We start from the raw sequence: 17,500 nt of genomic DNA on the forward strand, positions 1-17,500 counted from the left end.
CTAAAATATTTGGGTATAATTTAACTACTATAGAAATAGTAACTGAGGTGGATGGGGTTCAGCTATGATGAGGTTCTTGTTCTGGTGTAACTGGTTGATGCAGTCACCAAAACATGACAGACTGTGCAAAAGTAAGTCAGCTCATACGTTATTGCAATAAAAGCACAGGAATAAAATCATTGATATACACATATTAGCATATGTATTATATAACATACATAAACACATTAGGTCTATGTATGTAATACATACATTATGTACATATGTATGTGATCTAAGGATGTCACACACACATCACATCACATCACATCATATACATATTCAAATATTATGGTCCACTCAGTCTGAACTTGAACTAGCAAACATGAAGAAAATATATATGCATACAAAAGGGAGGAATAGAAGTGATAAAGTATAGAGGGGATTTAGGGAGTTTAAACCAATTTATAAAAATCAAAATAACAAAATATATGTCTCTAAAGAGAAGAAGTTCAATGAATAATACAACTAAGTAATTTTTGAGATTGATATTTCAGGAAAATGCTTTTACATTTTCAAAAGCTTTTAAAGATTTAGTAACTTACAATCATTTTCAAAATGCTTACATTACTTTTTGATATCTGATTCTATAGTATGTTTAGAATTAAATTTTATTTTCAATACACACACATACCACTATATGTATATACTTAAAAGACTTTGAAAGCAGTAAAATATTTCCAAAAATTTTAATATAATGATACTTTTTTTTACTTATTTAGTGGTTTCAGTCCTTGGGCTGCAGCCATGCTGGAGCACCACCTTGAAGCTTTTGATGAATTTTATTAAGCTTTCTACTATGATACTTATTACATCAACCTCAGTGGAGGCGCAATGGCCCAGTGGTTAGGGCAGCGGACTTGCGATCATAGGATCGCAGTTTCGATTCACAGACCGGGCGTTGTGAGTGTTTATTGAGCGAAAACACCTAAAGCTCCACGAGGCCCCGGCAGGGGATGGTGGTGAACCCTGCTGTACTCTTTCACCACAACTTTTTCTTCCTGTTTCTGTTGTGCCTGTAATTCAAAGGGTCAGCCTTGTCACACTGTGTCACACTGAATATCCCCGAGAACTACGTTAAGGGTACACGTGTCTGTGGAGTGCTCAGCCACTTGCACGTTAATTTCACGAGCAGGCTGTTCCGTTGATTGGATCAACTGGAACCCTCGCCATCGTAAGCGATGGTGTGCCAACATGTCAACCTCATAAGGAAGAGATTGAAGCAGAGATTGAAGCAGATGTAAAAGAATGTAATCAGGAGTAACTGAATACTATGAAGTAGTTTTGCTTGACATGGCAAATATTTCATTGCTAATATATTTTATTTTTTATCTTTTACTTGCTTCAGTCATTTTACTATGGCCATGCTGGGGCACCACCTTGAAGGGTTTTAGTCAAAGAAATCACCACCAGAACTTAACTTTTGTAAGCCGAGTACTTACTTTATTGGTTCTTTTGCCGAATTGCTAAATTAGAGTGATGTAAACACATCAACTCTGACTGTCAAGCAGTAGCGGGGAACAAACACAGGCACACTTAGAAATATACACATATATACACACTTAGATATATACACATATGACATGCTTCTTTCAGTTTCCATCTACCATATCCACTCACAAAGCTTTGATCAGCCTTAGGTTATAGTAGAAGACACTTGCTCAAGGTGCTACACACTGGGACTGAACCTGGAACCATGTGGCTGGGAAGCATGCTTCTTCCCACACAGCCACACCTGCACCTTTATACAGATAATTCTTAATTTCTTAACTATACTTCAATAGCAATGGTTAATAAATTAGCTTTGTTTTACATTTTATGATATGAGTAATTTATTGTATTTTTGTCCAATGGTTTATCATCAGGAAGAAAGTTATTGTGTCTGTAGTTTGCTATTTTTCAAACTGTGAATCATAAATACCTTATATGTGGAATGTAATATCTGTGGATTACACCTTGTTGCTTGACCATAGACTTATGGTCAGGACTGATCTAGGGTTAGTCATTTGTCAGTTTTACTATGAATATAAAGTAATAGATTTTCTACAACTCTTATTTGCTAGTGAGAATTAATGTAACAGTTATCTATCATAAATTGCATTAAGCTTTCAAGTTGAGCAGTTGAAACAGCTCTATCATGAAAACATCATCAATACCACCTGCTTGACGTATGTGTATTGTTTAAATGCCAGAGGCTGTGGTTTTCAGTCAGGAAAAAAATCCCTTTAAAGACACGTAGCTTTGTTTTATTGCTTTCCTCTTTGCTATTCAACTACGTATCATGATCAGAGACTCTTTTAAGAGGATTTAAGGTTTTAATGATGTTGATGATTTCTTACTCAAGCATAAGACAGACTTTATAGGTGAGGTATTGTAAGCAATTTAATCAAACCTTGTATGTTATTAGTCTTATTTAATAAAGACTGGAAAAGTAGGATTAACAGTGCTTGTAAAGTAATGTAATACAAAGACACATCACTTGTAATGAAGATCACTATAATATAACTGTGGAGACTATTGTTAGGGTGTTTTAACATTAGAATGAAAGAGCATAATTTAAAATGATAAATGCTTCAGAGTAAAAGATACACTCTCAGTAAACCAATGAGCCAGTTTTAATTCCTTACTTTTGACACACATTCAGTGCTAATGTAATTGAGAGAAGAATGTACATCACATATTCCCATTTGCTATTTTCTATGATTTCAAGATTTTGTACCTAATATTTTAATATTGCATCAGAAATTTATAATGAGCAAGTAAATGTTCCATAGTTTAACTTCACGATTTGGAGTTAGCTTAGAGAAAAAGAATACTCTGCTTAACTGAAGAACAGGAATAAATATTGGTTTAAAATTTTGGCACAAGGCCAGCAAGTTTAGGGAGAAGAGAAGTCAATCACATCAACCCCAGTTCTCAACTGGTTCTTATTTTATGAACCCCAAAACAATGTCAACCTCAGCAGAATTTGAACTCAGAATGTAGACAGACAAAATGCCACTAAGTATTTTGTCCAGTGGGCTAACGGTTCTGCCAGTTTGGCACCATGAACACATGAATAAATATTAAAATATGATCAATGGGGCATTTAAAATCACTGTTACTTATACTATCACACTTTTGAGGAGAATGTATTAGTAATCACAAAGGCTTGTTTTTAATTAAAATACAAAGTGATTAAAAGATAGAGAAAAAGGGTAATAAAATCTTTGGAAGAACATATACTCAGTTTGATATATAATAAAGGCAAGAATGTATATATCAGCTAAGCTATGAAAGAGCATCCTTCTTGGGTAGTTTAATTTTGCTCTGTAGCCTCCTAATGAGAAGAAAATGATAGTGATTTGACAGTTAAAATTAAAATTTAGGATGAATAAACACAAATGTTTGTATATATATATATATATATATATGTACAACCTGAACTTGATAATTGCAAAGTTAAAAATTGTTACAATCTTTACCAATTTAATGAATCAAAATAGATGAGGCATTAATTGATTAATTGCAGTTCTTTTAAATCCTGTTCCTCTAAAGAATTATTGGTGCAAAATGCTGATTGATATTACAAGGTGGTAAGCTAGCAGAGCAGTCAGCACACTGGGTACACAGGGCAAAGGTGACATTTCTTACTGCTTTACATTCTGAGTTCAAATTCTGCAGCAATCATCTTTGCCTTTCAACCTTTTGGGGTCAACAAAATATGTATCTGTCATATACTAGGGTCAATGTAATCAATTAGCCTCACTCACCCAAAACTTCAGGTTTTGTGTCTATAGTAGAAAGGATATTACACCAATATACCATTCCCCTTTCTCTCTCTTCATAGTTATTTTTTCCTGAAATTTACTGATATATTGACTTAAAAGAACAAATGGTTAAATCAGTCACTTCAAATATAAAATTGCTAAACGGTTAACAATAATGATGTAGATCTATTAGTTGTTAGTAAGCAATAATCTGATTCTAATTTTAAAACTATTGTTTTAGGATTAGTCAAAAATCATCGTAAAAGCTGTATAATAAGTGTGATATATGATAAAGAATAATAATAAGAGAATGCAAAGAAGCTACTGTGGTTAGAGGGGGATGAAAGAAATATTAATAAACCAACATGCAAGTTTGAAAACAAGTGAAGCAAGTTGGCATTGAAGACGCTGGCTACCATATACAAGATTGCACGAGCAATCTATACATTTAATGCAAACGGATAATTTGCTCTGAAATATACTGTAAGTTAGCAATACAGAGAAGCTAGTGTAGATATATGTAAGAAAGGCTTAGGAAAAAAATATAATCTGAATAATATGGGAACATTGAACCTTAGAGATAAGAAAATTCCAAATGAAAATACAAGGAGAAATGCTATATTGCAGAAATACCTTATCTAAATTAATATAAAATAGATGTATTGCAAATATAGTCTCACTAGTTTAAAATGCTCTGCCAGAATTCTTAATGAATAAATTTCAAAAAGATTAAACCAAACATTTAAAGCTGTTCAAAGATACTTGAAAAAAGATTTTTCTGCTAAATCAACAAACTACTTAGGTTCTATAATATCTCTCTAGGAAATAAACTAAATTATACTTTCCCTAGTTTATCACGCTAGAAGATAATGCACCATATCTTCTGAGGAAAACTGCTTTTGATACAATAATGTCCTACCTAGGCAAAGCTTTCCTTCTTGTCTGTTTAATGCCTAGAAACACACATGTGGTGTGAATAACTGAATACGAACCTGCAAAAAGATAATTATCAGATTGAGTATTCTTGTAGTGAGATGTTGGTTTGTTCATGTGAGAATTTGATTGGAAAGAATGCCAACCATTAGTGCAAGAGTTTTTACTAGCATAAAAAAGCATTATTTATATATCAAAAATGTTTTCTTCTTTTACTTCATTGTAACCATCCTTATTAAAGAATGACACATATGCTTAGATACATCCAAACATGATTGTATGTGTGTGTGTTTAACCTTCTAAAACTTATAAAATCTGGTGTAGATAAATTTAATGAATTTACTATTCTCAAAGACTTCAACATCAAAGACTGAGGAGAAAGAAGAAACTGTGATGACAGGTTTCGTAGAACATCATTTCATGTCAGCATACAAGTCAATTTTGTAACTTTGTAGAGTATCTCTTATCTCTCTCTAAGTAACCTACATTTTATTTTCCAGTACATCTTATCTATACTATTATTTTAATGACTGCTACTTACATCAACAAAAGATCAGGAAAAAAAAAGAAAATTTACTGAATAATCATCAAATTCAAAGCTAGACTCTTTTCTGTGTTTTGTTCTATCAATCTGTTGCTTGTTAGATTATGATATGAATTTGTATATGATAGCTAATTTCTTTCATTATATTGCAACTAATTAGTAATCAATAATGGCAAATTAATGATAGGATTTAAAATTTCAATTAAGTATATACATTTTAAAATTTATAATGAATACACCAACAAAGCATAGAATGTTAAAAAAATTGAGTTTTATTTAAATGTTTGTTTAGATTCTATATAATGAGCACTGTAGAGCAAGAAGTAAGTTGTGAGTCAAATCCATAACATGATCTTAAAAGGCTGGCCCTTGGAAAAAGGTGTCAATATCACAAGCTCACATTTCTAGTTTCGGTTTTCAGGTAAAATCATTCTAAGTTTCTTCCATTGCTAAAGCACTTAAGAAAGCTTGTATGGCATGCAACCTTATTTCCCCTTGACATCTGATTAAGTGAAATAAATGTGTTATTTTAGATAAGGTAAAGTTCAGGTTCCATGAAAATACTGATGAGGTAAATGATGTTGGCAACAATTAATCAAAAGAAGAGTTTGGAGAATATCAGTAAGTCTGATTACCATACTGAGCAGAAAGTCTGTTGTTTTGGGTTCTTGCTCTTCAATAGAGAGAAGAAAAAGATGAAAATATTGTTGGCCTTGGTGTCAATGACCAGCATCAAATTGCCATCAACTCTCAGTTTATTGCTTTTTATTCCTTCTCAAACCACACCCCTTTACTTCACATATCCTCTCACTCTTGTTGCACTTTTCATTTCCATTGTTGTAGACACTGAACTCTTTTTAAATGATTAATCCTTATTCAAATGATATTTTTAATTAAACAAACTTACATAACTGTGGCATGGTTTTATTTCTTTATGGATGCATTATCACTTCATTTCTGCCTCTAGGATATCATACATAGTGCAAGTGTTTTGAGAAAGGTATATGCATCCCAAAATCCAATATAGGATCTTGATCCTGGTCAAAAGAAACATTTTTCATTCTTGATGCTGCTGTGAAATATTTCTAACTCTCTACACCAAAATAACTATCTCTACTTCTATAATCAAGAACTTTACAAGTTTCCCTCTGTTATAACAAGAAATGAAAAGTATATCAAAAGCATTCCTTCCATTGATACAAATATCATGTAATGATTAATAACATAACTAACCAATAATGAAATATGGAAAAATTCATTTGGTAGACACATTCAGTACAGCTTGTGCAATATTACTGTGTATTCAGTAGATATTGCTAGTATACATCAATTATTTGATGCATTATTTTAAAGAATAAAGACACAGCCTAACAGCCAGTGTTCAATAACTGAATGCATTGCTGAAGTCATTGTTTAGCAATCGCTGATGCAGAATGTTCTAAACTACCAGCTCATTAGACAAGTCATTATAGAAATTCTTCTAAACAGATGTTCTTATTGCAGATCTCTTGATCAATGTATAAAGTTGAAATGCTGGACTTGTTGCATATAAAAAGAAATAGATAAATAATTGATGTATATAATACAGAAGCCAATTTATTCTACTATTCTACAAACTATAACAGTTGTAATGATAGAGCATATGTTATTTTTCTTGGATAGTTGGTGGAAATAGGGATATAGATTTTTTTTGAAATACTTTAATAGTAATTTTATTCAACCTCAAGTGAATGCCATATACTAAATGGCAAATTATCAGCATATCAAACTTTTGACCTGCTTTCAATTTCTGGTACAGTCAATTATACATTAGTTCCACTCTACCTTAGAATCCAACCAGCGTCACTAGTATGGAGATAGGTGACAACGTCTGGCTAACATATATTTACACATGACACATTATATGAAGAGAAAGTTTACATTGGTGAACCGAAAATCTAATCAGTGGATACTTTTATTAACTATTTCAATGTGGATTTAATGGTTTACATTTTGCTATTTATACATGTGTGGCACTGAAGAATTTCTTTCTTAATGCTAACCACAGTGAGTTTGCTATCATTGCTACTGTTACTGTATAACTTCCATCAGCTTTGTTCAAACAGACCAATTACTCATTTCCAAATGTTTTCAAATGAGCCAAGTATGTTGTAAGTCTCTAACTACACTCTACATTTCACCATGCAATTACTAATTGCTTAGGCTACAATATGGCAATCAATTTGTGTCCATTTTTCCATTCAGTCCATTTGTATAGAAATAAAATGGAGAACCATAGTTCAATCAGTTGGTGAATCATATTTTTGGTGCTTTGGGATTTACTTGAGGTGAATTTAGTTAGTTGATGAGTTATTTTCTTAATTCTCCAAGATTGACTTAAGGTGAATCCAGATTTGGTGTCACTATTTTTCTGTGTATATACATTTCATGTTTATCAAATTCAGGTAGAAAATAGTGCTAGAACATCATTCTTGAATGTTGCTGATGTGTTTAAGCTTTGTATACAGTTAAACATGTACAAGGCTATCAGAGCTACAAGCTGAAGCAATACACTGCATGTTCCACAGAAATACTCAACCATTCATACTGAATATTTCGGAAGCAATTTTCCCCTCTACCAATCTAAGCAGTTTGCAACTAAATACAGAATTCTGTTGGAATCCACTGTAGTTTATTAACAGCATTATAAGTTACGCTTATTCAAGGGGTAAATATATTGACACTTCATTTCAAGTAAACAGTATTTCATTCTATGGTTAGCATTTTGTTGTATCCTTAGATGAAATATTTAATTCAATTTGCTTTATTTCAAACTACATGGTTTGAAATTAGATGCTAACGCCAACTCTATTAACTTTTAATAGTTCCAGAGAGATAATTTCTATCAAATGGCATACTAGAGAGGGGAGGAACTTCTAAACTAGCTAAGTGTTAAAGACAAAATTAGATATTATCTTGAGAAAGATGAAGCTGGCTATGTTGTCTTGAGATTGAAATTAGATATCAAAGTAACCAGAGTTGGATAAAATCTTTCATTTTAAAAATAATTTAAACAAACAAAAGATAAAAGAAACTATGTTTGACAGGTTTATTAGGGATGAGGTTTTCACAAACAATGATAAATAACCAATTCATTACTGAAAAAAAGGCATTTTGAAGTTAGTAAAGCAGATAGCTACATTGCAACAGGAACCACTCTAATGCTACGATACTTTAAATCCTATGATAATTGACAGAATATTTTAAAATCCTGTTTTCTATCTTATTTCTTTTCTAATAGTTCATTTTATCATGGTAAATCCCCATTAGAATTAACCTGATCCTTAGTTTTCATCATCACCAGTATATGTCACACAGATAATGGACTCTAGTTCATTAATCACTTTATTGATGATATTTATGAAAGGAGATTCTCATACAGTAAATTACTATAGATGAGATTATATAAATTTGATTTTCTTACATCTTAACATGATTGTTCTCATTTATTTTTCCCACTGCCATTTTAAGTTTTCATGAAGCAGCTAAAGTTATGTGTGTGCATGTAATCATAAAGAAAAGATTTGTAATGAGAATATGAATGTGTCAGTTAACTTATAATTCTTAAGTTTTTAGTCTCTTGCTGGCATTTTTTGTGACCTTGGGCATGCTACCAAATTCACCTGTCCTATCTCAATCATTCCAGTTGATTAATTTTTTTACAAATGGCTGGATAATTCATAGTTACAAAATCGATCTTGTCCTAAATGTTTCAATTTTTTTAATGAGATTGAGAAAAGAAATGATGGTTTCTTTAACTAGGTTTAAAATGGGCCCTAAGAATTAGAAATCCTGCTTCATAACTGGTCATAGAAAATAAAGTTTAAATTGATATGAAATTAATCTGTTTGTCATAAACAGCAGAAGTTCAAGGAATAACACAGCCAGTTTCTTTTTACTCTTTTACAGAATATACCGGGTATTAGGGCCGTCAGCGGTGGTCTGCTCTATTGGCCTCCTTTTTGCTGCCTCTTTCTACTGTTACTGTTACTTGTCTGTTGATTCGAGGCTGAAAAGGAAGAAGGTAAGTAAAGCTTTTTTTCTAATCTAAAACCACTGAGATTGATTAAATTTCTTTTACCAAAATCACACTCCCAACTACAACAGCTATTCTTGTCAAAATCACTAATGGATTTTACCATTAAAGCTAATATTGATGCTTTACAACTTAAGAGCTAGAAGAATTCTTCCTGCAGCTGTGGACATGAAAGAGTTAGCACAATGACAATAGGATTTACAGTTTAGTGATGTATAATAGTCATTACTTAATGCTGCCAGCAGCAGCTGTAGACATGAAAGAAATAACTTATTAATGACAACAATGGAAGAATATTATGATAGCTCCTAGTATGTTAGAAAAAAAGATAACTGAATTTGATAGCTTAGGGTGTCATGTACAGGTTCTGCTTTCAATATTGTTCTTTATCCACAATCATTTATAAAAAAAAAATTTGTGTTAGAGTTAGATACGTCTTTATTAAGAAATAATTGGGTAATTACTACCACAGTTTTAAAGAAATTGCAAGTATAAACTCATTTGAGAAAATGTTGTGATCAATTCAGAGTAATAAATATATAATTTCAGTTATATACCATTTCTAATAATAGGGATATGAGTAACTGTGGATTCTTGTACACCTGTGTGTTACATGGATCTATCTATCTGTCTGTCTGTCTGTGTGTGTGTGTGTGTGTGTGTGTAGTAGTAGTAGTAGTAGTAGCTGCTGTCTTGTATATGAACAAAGCCATTGCTAGAAAGAACCATTGAAACGAGTCATTGATAATGCAATGTGAGACCCTTGTATGACTCTTGAGCCTGGCCAAAGATTTGCACAATCTATTGCATAATGCACACCTGTGCTGGCTGTCAGAGGGGACAGGTGCCACAGTATGAAGTCTTTTGACATGCCTTCTCAATCCTCCAACTGAAAGGCACACCTTTTCACAGGTTGCACATGTTCTGTTGTGAACAATAGCCACATCACAATTTACAAGGGGTTGATTCCTGTGAGTTCTCTGATGGCTGACCAGGCATGTATGACTCAAGCATTTCCTTATATATATATATACATATATATATGTGTGTGTGTGTGTGTGTGTGTGTGTGTGTGTGTGTGTGTGTGTGTGTGTGTGTGTGTGTGTGTGTAAGTCACAAGAAAAAGAGATGACACAGGAAAAACAATGGTTATTTTATGAACTTCATTAGCTTACAGCTGTTTCTGTCATAAGATGCAGTGAACTCGTAGTTGAGTGTCTGAATAACATCCTATAACTTCATTGGAGCCTCGAATATGAAATGCAATTTATTTGTAAAAAAAGGAATTACATTTGTACGATATACAGGGAAAGGATTATTAGTGAGAAAGCCATTACTGATGTATATAAACAAAAAGTGTATGGCCAAAAGGCAATTAGATTTGCTAGCAGAAAAAGTAGAGATATACACATATGCATATATATAAAGACATTCACACACAAACACATATGAAATGTATTTTCACTGACATACATAAACACACTACATACACACAGAGGAAAAAAAGAGAAAATACATGGATACAGAGACCAACCCATACACACACACAGATCTATTCATACACACAGACACAGACACACATATACACACACACACATACTCTTTTACTCTTTTACTTGTTTCAGTCATTTGACTGCGGCCATGCTGGAGCACCGCCTTTAGTCGAGCAAATCGACCCCAGAACTTATTCTTTGGATGCCTAATACTTATTCTACTGGTCTCTTTTGCTGAACCGCTAAGTTACGGGGACATAAACACACCAGTATCAGTTGTCAAGCGACATTGGGAGGACAAACACAGACACACAAACATATACATACACATACATACATGCATATATATACATATATATATATATATATATATATATATATATATATATATATATATATATATATATATATATATACACACACATATATACGATGGGATTCTTTCAGTTTCCATCTATCAAATCCACTCACAAGGCTTTGGTCGGCCGGAGGCTATAGTAGAAGACACTTGCCCAAGGTGCCACCCAGTGGGACTGAACCCGGAACCATGTGGTTCGTAAGCAAGCTACTTACCACACAGCCACTCCTGTCACACACATAAACATATACATACACACACACATTATAGGTAGGTACACAGACATATATATATATAGATTACACACACAGATAGAGACATGCAGAGATAAAACACTCACAGAGACTTGGATAGACCTATATGCATTGACATACAGATTAGTGAATAGAGAACGAAAAGTTTTAATGACCTTATACACTCCTGAAGCTATAGGATGTTATTCAGGCACTCAACTATGAGTCCACTGCATCTTGTAGAAGAAACAGCTGTGAGCTAATGAAGTTCATAACATAATCATTGTTTTTCATCTGTTATTGTTTGGAGGACTATGATGAAAAAGGGGCTGAGAACTGATCTTTGATGAACCCCTACTTGTACCCTGAATTCATCACTATACTCATTGCTAACCTTCACCTTACTGACAGCATCCCTGTACATGGCTTGTACAGTTATCACCAACCACTCATCTTTCCCTAGCTTCTGCATTGACCACCAGATAAGGAAGTGGGGAACAATTTAACTTCATTTCAAACAACCTGCGACTACAAACTTGCTAGCATCTAGGGATTTTCTTTGGGTTGTCCTTAAAAAGCTAAGTGTTCCCAAAAAGATGCTCAATGTCATCACTTATTTCCAACAAGGGTTGATGGCTTCTGTCTGATCTAGTGAGGAAGTGTCCAATTCATTCATAGTCCCAAATGGGGCAAAACAAGGCTGTGTTCTTGCACTTGAATTGAATCCGTGATCTAGCAATTGTGAATGCAACACCCTAACCACTAGGCCAAATACCTTCTCTCCCTCCCCCTCCCTCACAATCCACCTTTATCTCCCCCCTCTCTCTTCCACTTCTATCCCCTACCTCTTACCCATCTATTCTCTTTCTCTTATCTTTCATATTTCTCTCTGTCTCATTTCTGCTATTTCTCTCTCCCCTCTCTCTTCTTTACATACCTTTTCTTTTTCTCTCTAAATATACATATATCTATGTATATATATACTCACATATATATATATATATATATATATATACTCACATATATATATATATATATATATATATATATGTGTGTATTTATGCACAAACACACACACACACAAACACACACACACACACACACACCTGCTCTGTATTTCTCCAGTGCCCCTGGACTGGCTCTTGTGCGGGTGGCACATGAAAGACACCATTTCGAGCGTGGCCGTTTTCGTACGGGTGACACGTAAAAGCACCCACTACACTCTCGGAGTGGTTGGCGTTAGGAAGGGCATCCAGCTGTAGAAACTCTGCCAAATTAGATTGGAGCCTGGTGTTGCCATCTGGTTTCACCAGTCCTCAGTCAAATCGTCCAACCCATGCTAGCATGGAAGGCAGACGTTAAACGATGATGATGATGATGATGATGATGATGTTGGAAACAGCATTCAAGAGTGTTAAAGAAAAAGTAACGTTTGAATACAGAACTGGTGATGGCTTGTTCAACCAACAGTGCTTCAAAGCAAAAGCTTAGACTTTGGTTCAAACAGTTCAAGACTTGATCTTTTCAGATGGTTATGCTCTTATAGCACACACTCTCAAGGACATGCAACGGATTCTAAATAACTTCTCATGTGCATCGAAGGCTTTTGGTCTATCAGCATCAACAAAACTGAGCTTGTCCATCAGACCATATATGAGCATGTCTAGATATGCAATTATATGCATGAGAATACATACATAAGACATACAAATCTGCACATACATACATACATACAGACAAACAAAAATACCCTGTTGTTGATGTTGAAATTCCAACGAAGGAGCTTTGGATCTAGGTTAGAAACCGGTTCTTTCTCTATTGGCAAGATATCTTAAAATAAACTGAATAATGACATACACAAATATATACATACATACATACGTATGTACATATGTATGTATATATGTATGCATGTGTGTGTGTATGTATGTATGTATGTATGTATGTATTTATGTATGTATGTATGTATAAGTATATGAACCAGAAGTGTTCTGATTATAAAATGGTGAATATATCATCAAAAATCTCATAAGATAGAACACAACATGTACCACTCCTAAACCATAGACACATAGATTATATTACAATAATACTTGAATGCAAAAGTTCCTTATTTACAAGAAATCACCAACTAACAAACTACAGAACATATTTCAGACTAATATACAGACTTCAATGTAGACATGATCATTGTGAACTTCAAAACTCAAATCGTTACATCAGACACAGAAATACAAACCTTTATCGTTGGATGACCATGCATTTACATATAAATCATTGCATCTCATTGTAATACAGTTCAAAAAATGAAATAGAAAAATGCTTGTTGAAAGTACCATCATTTTATGTAGAATTCAACAAGTATAATTATGAATGCTCTACTAATAGCAAAATACAAACCTAAATTAAACACGGAAATATAACGTAAATGAAAATGTTATAACATCCATGAAATTTAGCAGGATTTACGGCTCTTAATCTTAAATCTAGTGTTGAGGATTTTATCAGTAATAAAATTATTTCCTAGGCCCTTTACAACTTGAGGTGGTACACATGGGCAACATACCATTACAACAGCTTCATTTGAAAATGGAATTGTTAATGTCTCAAATTGTTCCAAACCAAAAATAAAGAATTAACAAAGCATCCTTAATACAAAAGATTAAACTTGAATTTAGCCATGTTTTTAATGTGAAATATTTGAAAGTCAAGCATTCAATGCGTACACATATATAATGTAATATAATTTAATATTATACATATATATGTATATATGTGTGTGTGTTTCTGTGTATGTGTGTGTGTTTGTATATATGTATATATATGTATATACACACACAAACACACACGCACATATATACACGCTCACTCACACACATACACACACATGCACACACACATATACATATATACATATGTATATATGTATATCTGTACATATATACATATATACATATATACAATATATACAATAGAGTGAAAAAGAAAAAAAATGTGTAGGTTCAGCAAATGTGCATGTATATATATATATATATCACTAAAAATGGAGTTTATGATAAATACAATTGATTTATGCACAGTTTCAGTTAGGCAGATGCAACACTATGACCTACAGATTGGAACATATAGACTTATATAAACTTTCACAAACACACACACATGAATGTATGTATACATATATGTATTTACTTCAAAATAAACTTAAATAGTACTTATTTTGTTCCATCTTTTTGCTTTCTTCTTTAATAGCAGGAGACACCACCAGAAAAAGAATATTCCGTTAATGCCAGTCTAAAAAACAGTACATGTTCTGAAAATAACACAGATCCAGATATAAATATGGAATATTCTGGGCTGGACTATAGTGAAGGTGAACAATGTTTACAGTTTGCTGATGGGGAGCAATAACACTGACTTGATATCATTTTATTATAAGAGACTTCAGAAGGAGGTTTCCATCAAAAACAGGTAAGCACTTTATACATACATTTGTGCAAAGGTAATGACAGAAGAGTGAGTAAATTTGTGAGTTAGAGGTTATAAGACTAATGTAGTTAAGACATTGCTTCATTAAGTCAGATATACCAATTTAGACATATTCTTTAAGCCAAACAATTTGTTCGTGTGAAAACATGTGCATCAATGTACCTGTAAAAGGAATGTTTTTTTTTTCTTTCGTGTGTATATTTGAATACTAATTCATTACTTTGAGTAGCAATATAATGCATCTGCAAAGAGTTACCTCAAATATACAAACAAACTTTCGTTAAATCCTTGATAAAATCCACAAATACTAACTTCAACACTTCAACAGTATCATGCCTGAGATTAACAGTATCATGCCTGAGATTAACAGTATCATGCCTGAGATTAACAGTATCATGCCTGAGATTAACAGTATCATGCCTGAGATTAACAGTATCATGCCTGAGATTAATAGTATCATGCCTGAGATAATTGCTCAACTAAATACTGAAATCACACTCTCCAGAGACAATCACCAGTTTAAATATTAAACCTCCTAATACTTCAAATATATCAAAATGTATTAAAGATGACACAACATCAGCCTTGAAATGACAAACCTTGAAATTTAATGATGTTCACTTGAAACATCAGCTTAAACTAAACACTGGGTTATATTATAAAAATGAGAGGAAGCATGACTGTTGGGTGAAGGAGTTTACTTTATAATCATGTGGTTTGATTTCAATCCCTCAACACAGTTACTTCAACAAGTATCTTTTATAATATTCCCTAGTTTGACTATTGCCATATAAGTCGAAATCGGTAAATGAAAAGTATATATATATGTTTATGTGTATGTTGTGTATGCATATGTATATATGTGTGTCTTTCATTGATTATTAGATAAACAATAAAAACTGATAAACCAGTGCTTTCCTGTAGTATTTGTTCAACCCAAGTTGCACAGACACTCTTTTGTCATTCTCACCATTATAAATCCAGTCAATTAGTGATTGGATTTCTGAAAAAAATAAATGATGATTTCACATAGAAATACAATGTTAAAAAAAAACATTATTTGAATGACTTTAAAAAGAAAAATCAACAAATGCATAAACATTGCAAATGTAAACCACTTGCTTTTTATACAATATTTTTGTAGACAGAAAAGGAAGGATTAGATGAACTGACTTTAATCCTTACATTGGAATCTCATCTGAGACCATGTACCCATCATAATACAGTGATATAGTATCAGAGCATCCTAACAAAATGCTGTTAATCCTTTAATAATTGTTGGCAACAATACATTATTTTAAACTAATTGGTTTATCTGATTTACTGAAGCACTTATGATATTGGCTTATTAAGCAAAATCTCCATATACATTAAAAGTGATTACTCAGTCTTGGATGAGATCCCAGTATAAGAACCAAAACTAGCATGATGGACCCCTGTTTTTCTGTCCACACAGAAAGTGTATAAAAATAATTTATTGTTTCTGTATAGACACAATATTCACTGAAAGGCGATAGTCTTAATCATATTATCACAACAAAACATTGCTACTGCACTGGAAAAGTAGAAGATAAATTCTTTAGTGGAATTTTAGTTAATAATCTAGTACGAATAGTTTCATAACAATATTCTACCGTTATGGCTGACAAATATGCGAGGAATAATCACATGTGAGACGAAACAGTGACATAACCAATACAAATTTTGAAAGAAGCCCAGAGGAAGTAACCATTCCTCAATGGTGATGTTTGTTATCTCCCTTATTTTATAGAACAGTTATAAGTCACCATTAAAATAAAAATTAGCAAAAACGTCAATATTAAACTTAATATAAAATTTGGGATAAGAAATATGGTTATAATTGAATACTTTTGTCTGAGTGGATATTCATCCATGCGTGAAAGTATTTTGGAACAAATGTACACTTGCATGTGTACACAACACATAGGATGAGGAGTTTGAAAGATAGATATATAATCTGTAACTCATTCTCCCAATTGAGCTGAGTCCAGGGTGGGTACCCTGAAAGACATAATCGTTAGGCATCAATGTTATCTCTACAGTTGGCCGAACACATTGAAATTTTCTATAATTAGTGTTCTGTATATTTAATGTGAAGAAATGTGTGGCAGCTGATTGCCAGGTTCAGCTGTTATATACAGCTATTTATTGTGATAGTAGCACATTTCCAACAAATTTCCTTTTAATTTCATTTCTTCATAAAACAGACAATGTGACATAGTTTGAATGCTCTGGTCAGTTTCTGGCTTGATATAGGAATCAACACATGTTCATCCAAATCTCTGCAGGTATATCAGAGTAAATATTCTCTAGCACTGCATGCAACCAATTATCTTGGTCTTTTGTATTTCTTGTGTAGGACACAGGAAATCAATCTGCACCATTTCATCATGTTTTTATGATCCCTCCTTTCACATAGGTTCCATCAACTTTGAGCACTCTGCTCTTGTGTATACAACCATCATCTTCCATATATATATATATATATATATATATATATATATATATATATATATATATATATATATATATATATATATATATATATATATATATATATATATATTTT

The 17,500-nt window shown here is 32.8% G+C and overlaps 1 protein-coding gene across 6 annotated transcripts in view; it reads left to right on the forward strand.

Moving 5' to 3' along the window:
* Positions 1 to 17,500, forward strand: part of LOC128247835 (uncharacterized) — a 646,611-nt gene that overhangs the window by 625,231 nt on the left and 3,880 nt on the right. For all 6 annotated transcript variants that reach the window (XM_089351932.1, XM_089351933.1, XM_089351934.1 and 3 more), the window contains 2 exons: positions 9,214 to 9,328; positions 14,674 to 14,892. In XM_089351932.1, the coding sequence (XP_089208058.1) occupies positions 9,214 to 9,328; positions 14,674 to 14,832 (274 nt within the window). In that variant the 3' untranslated portion in view covers positions 14,833 to 14,892. The remainder of the gene's footprint in view (positions 1 to 9,213; positions 9,329 to 14,673; positions 14,893 to 17,500) is intronic.

The sequence above is a fragment of the Octopus bimaculoides genome, chromosome 5 (assembly GCF_046866305.1).
Source record: "Octopus bimaculoides isolate indiv1 chromosome 5, ASM4686630v1, whole genome shotgun sequence".
In the NCBI taxonomy this organism is placed as follows: domain Eukaryota; kingdom Metazoa; phylum Mollusca; class Cephalopoda; order Octopoda; family Octopodidae; genus Octopus; species Octopus bimaculoides.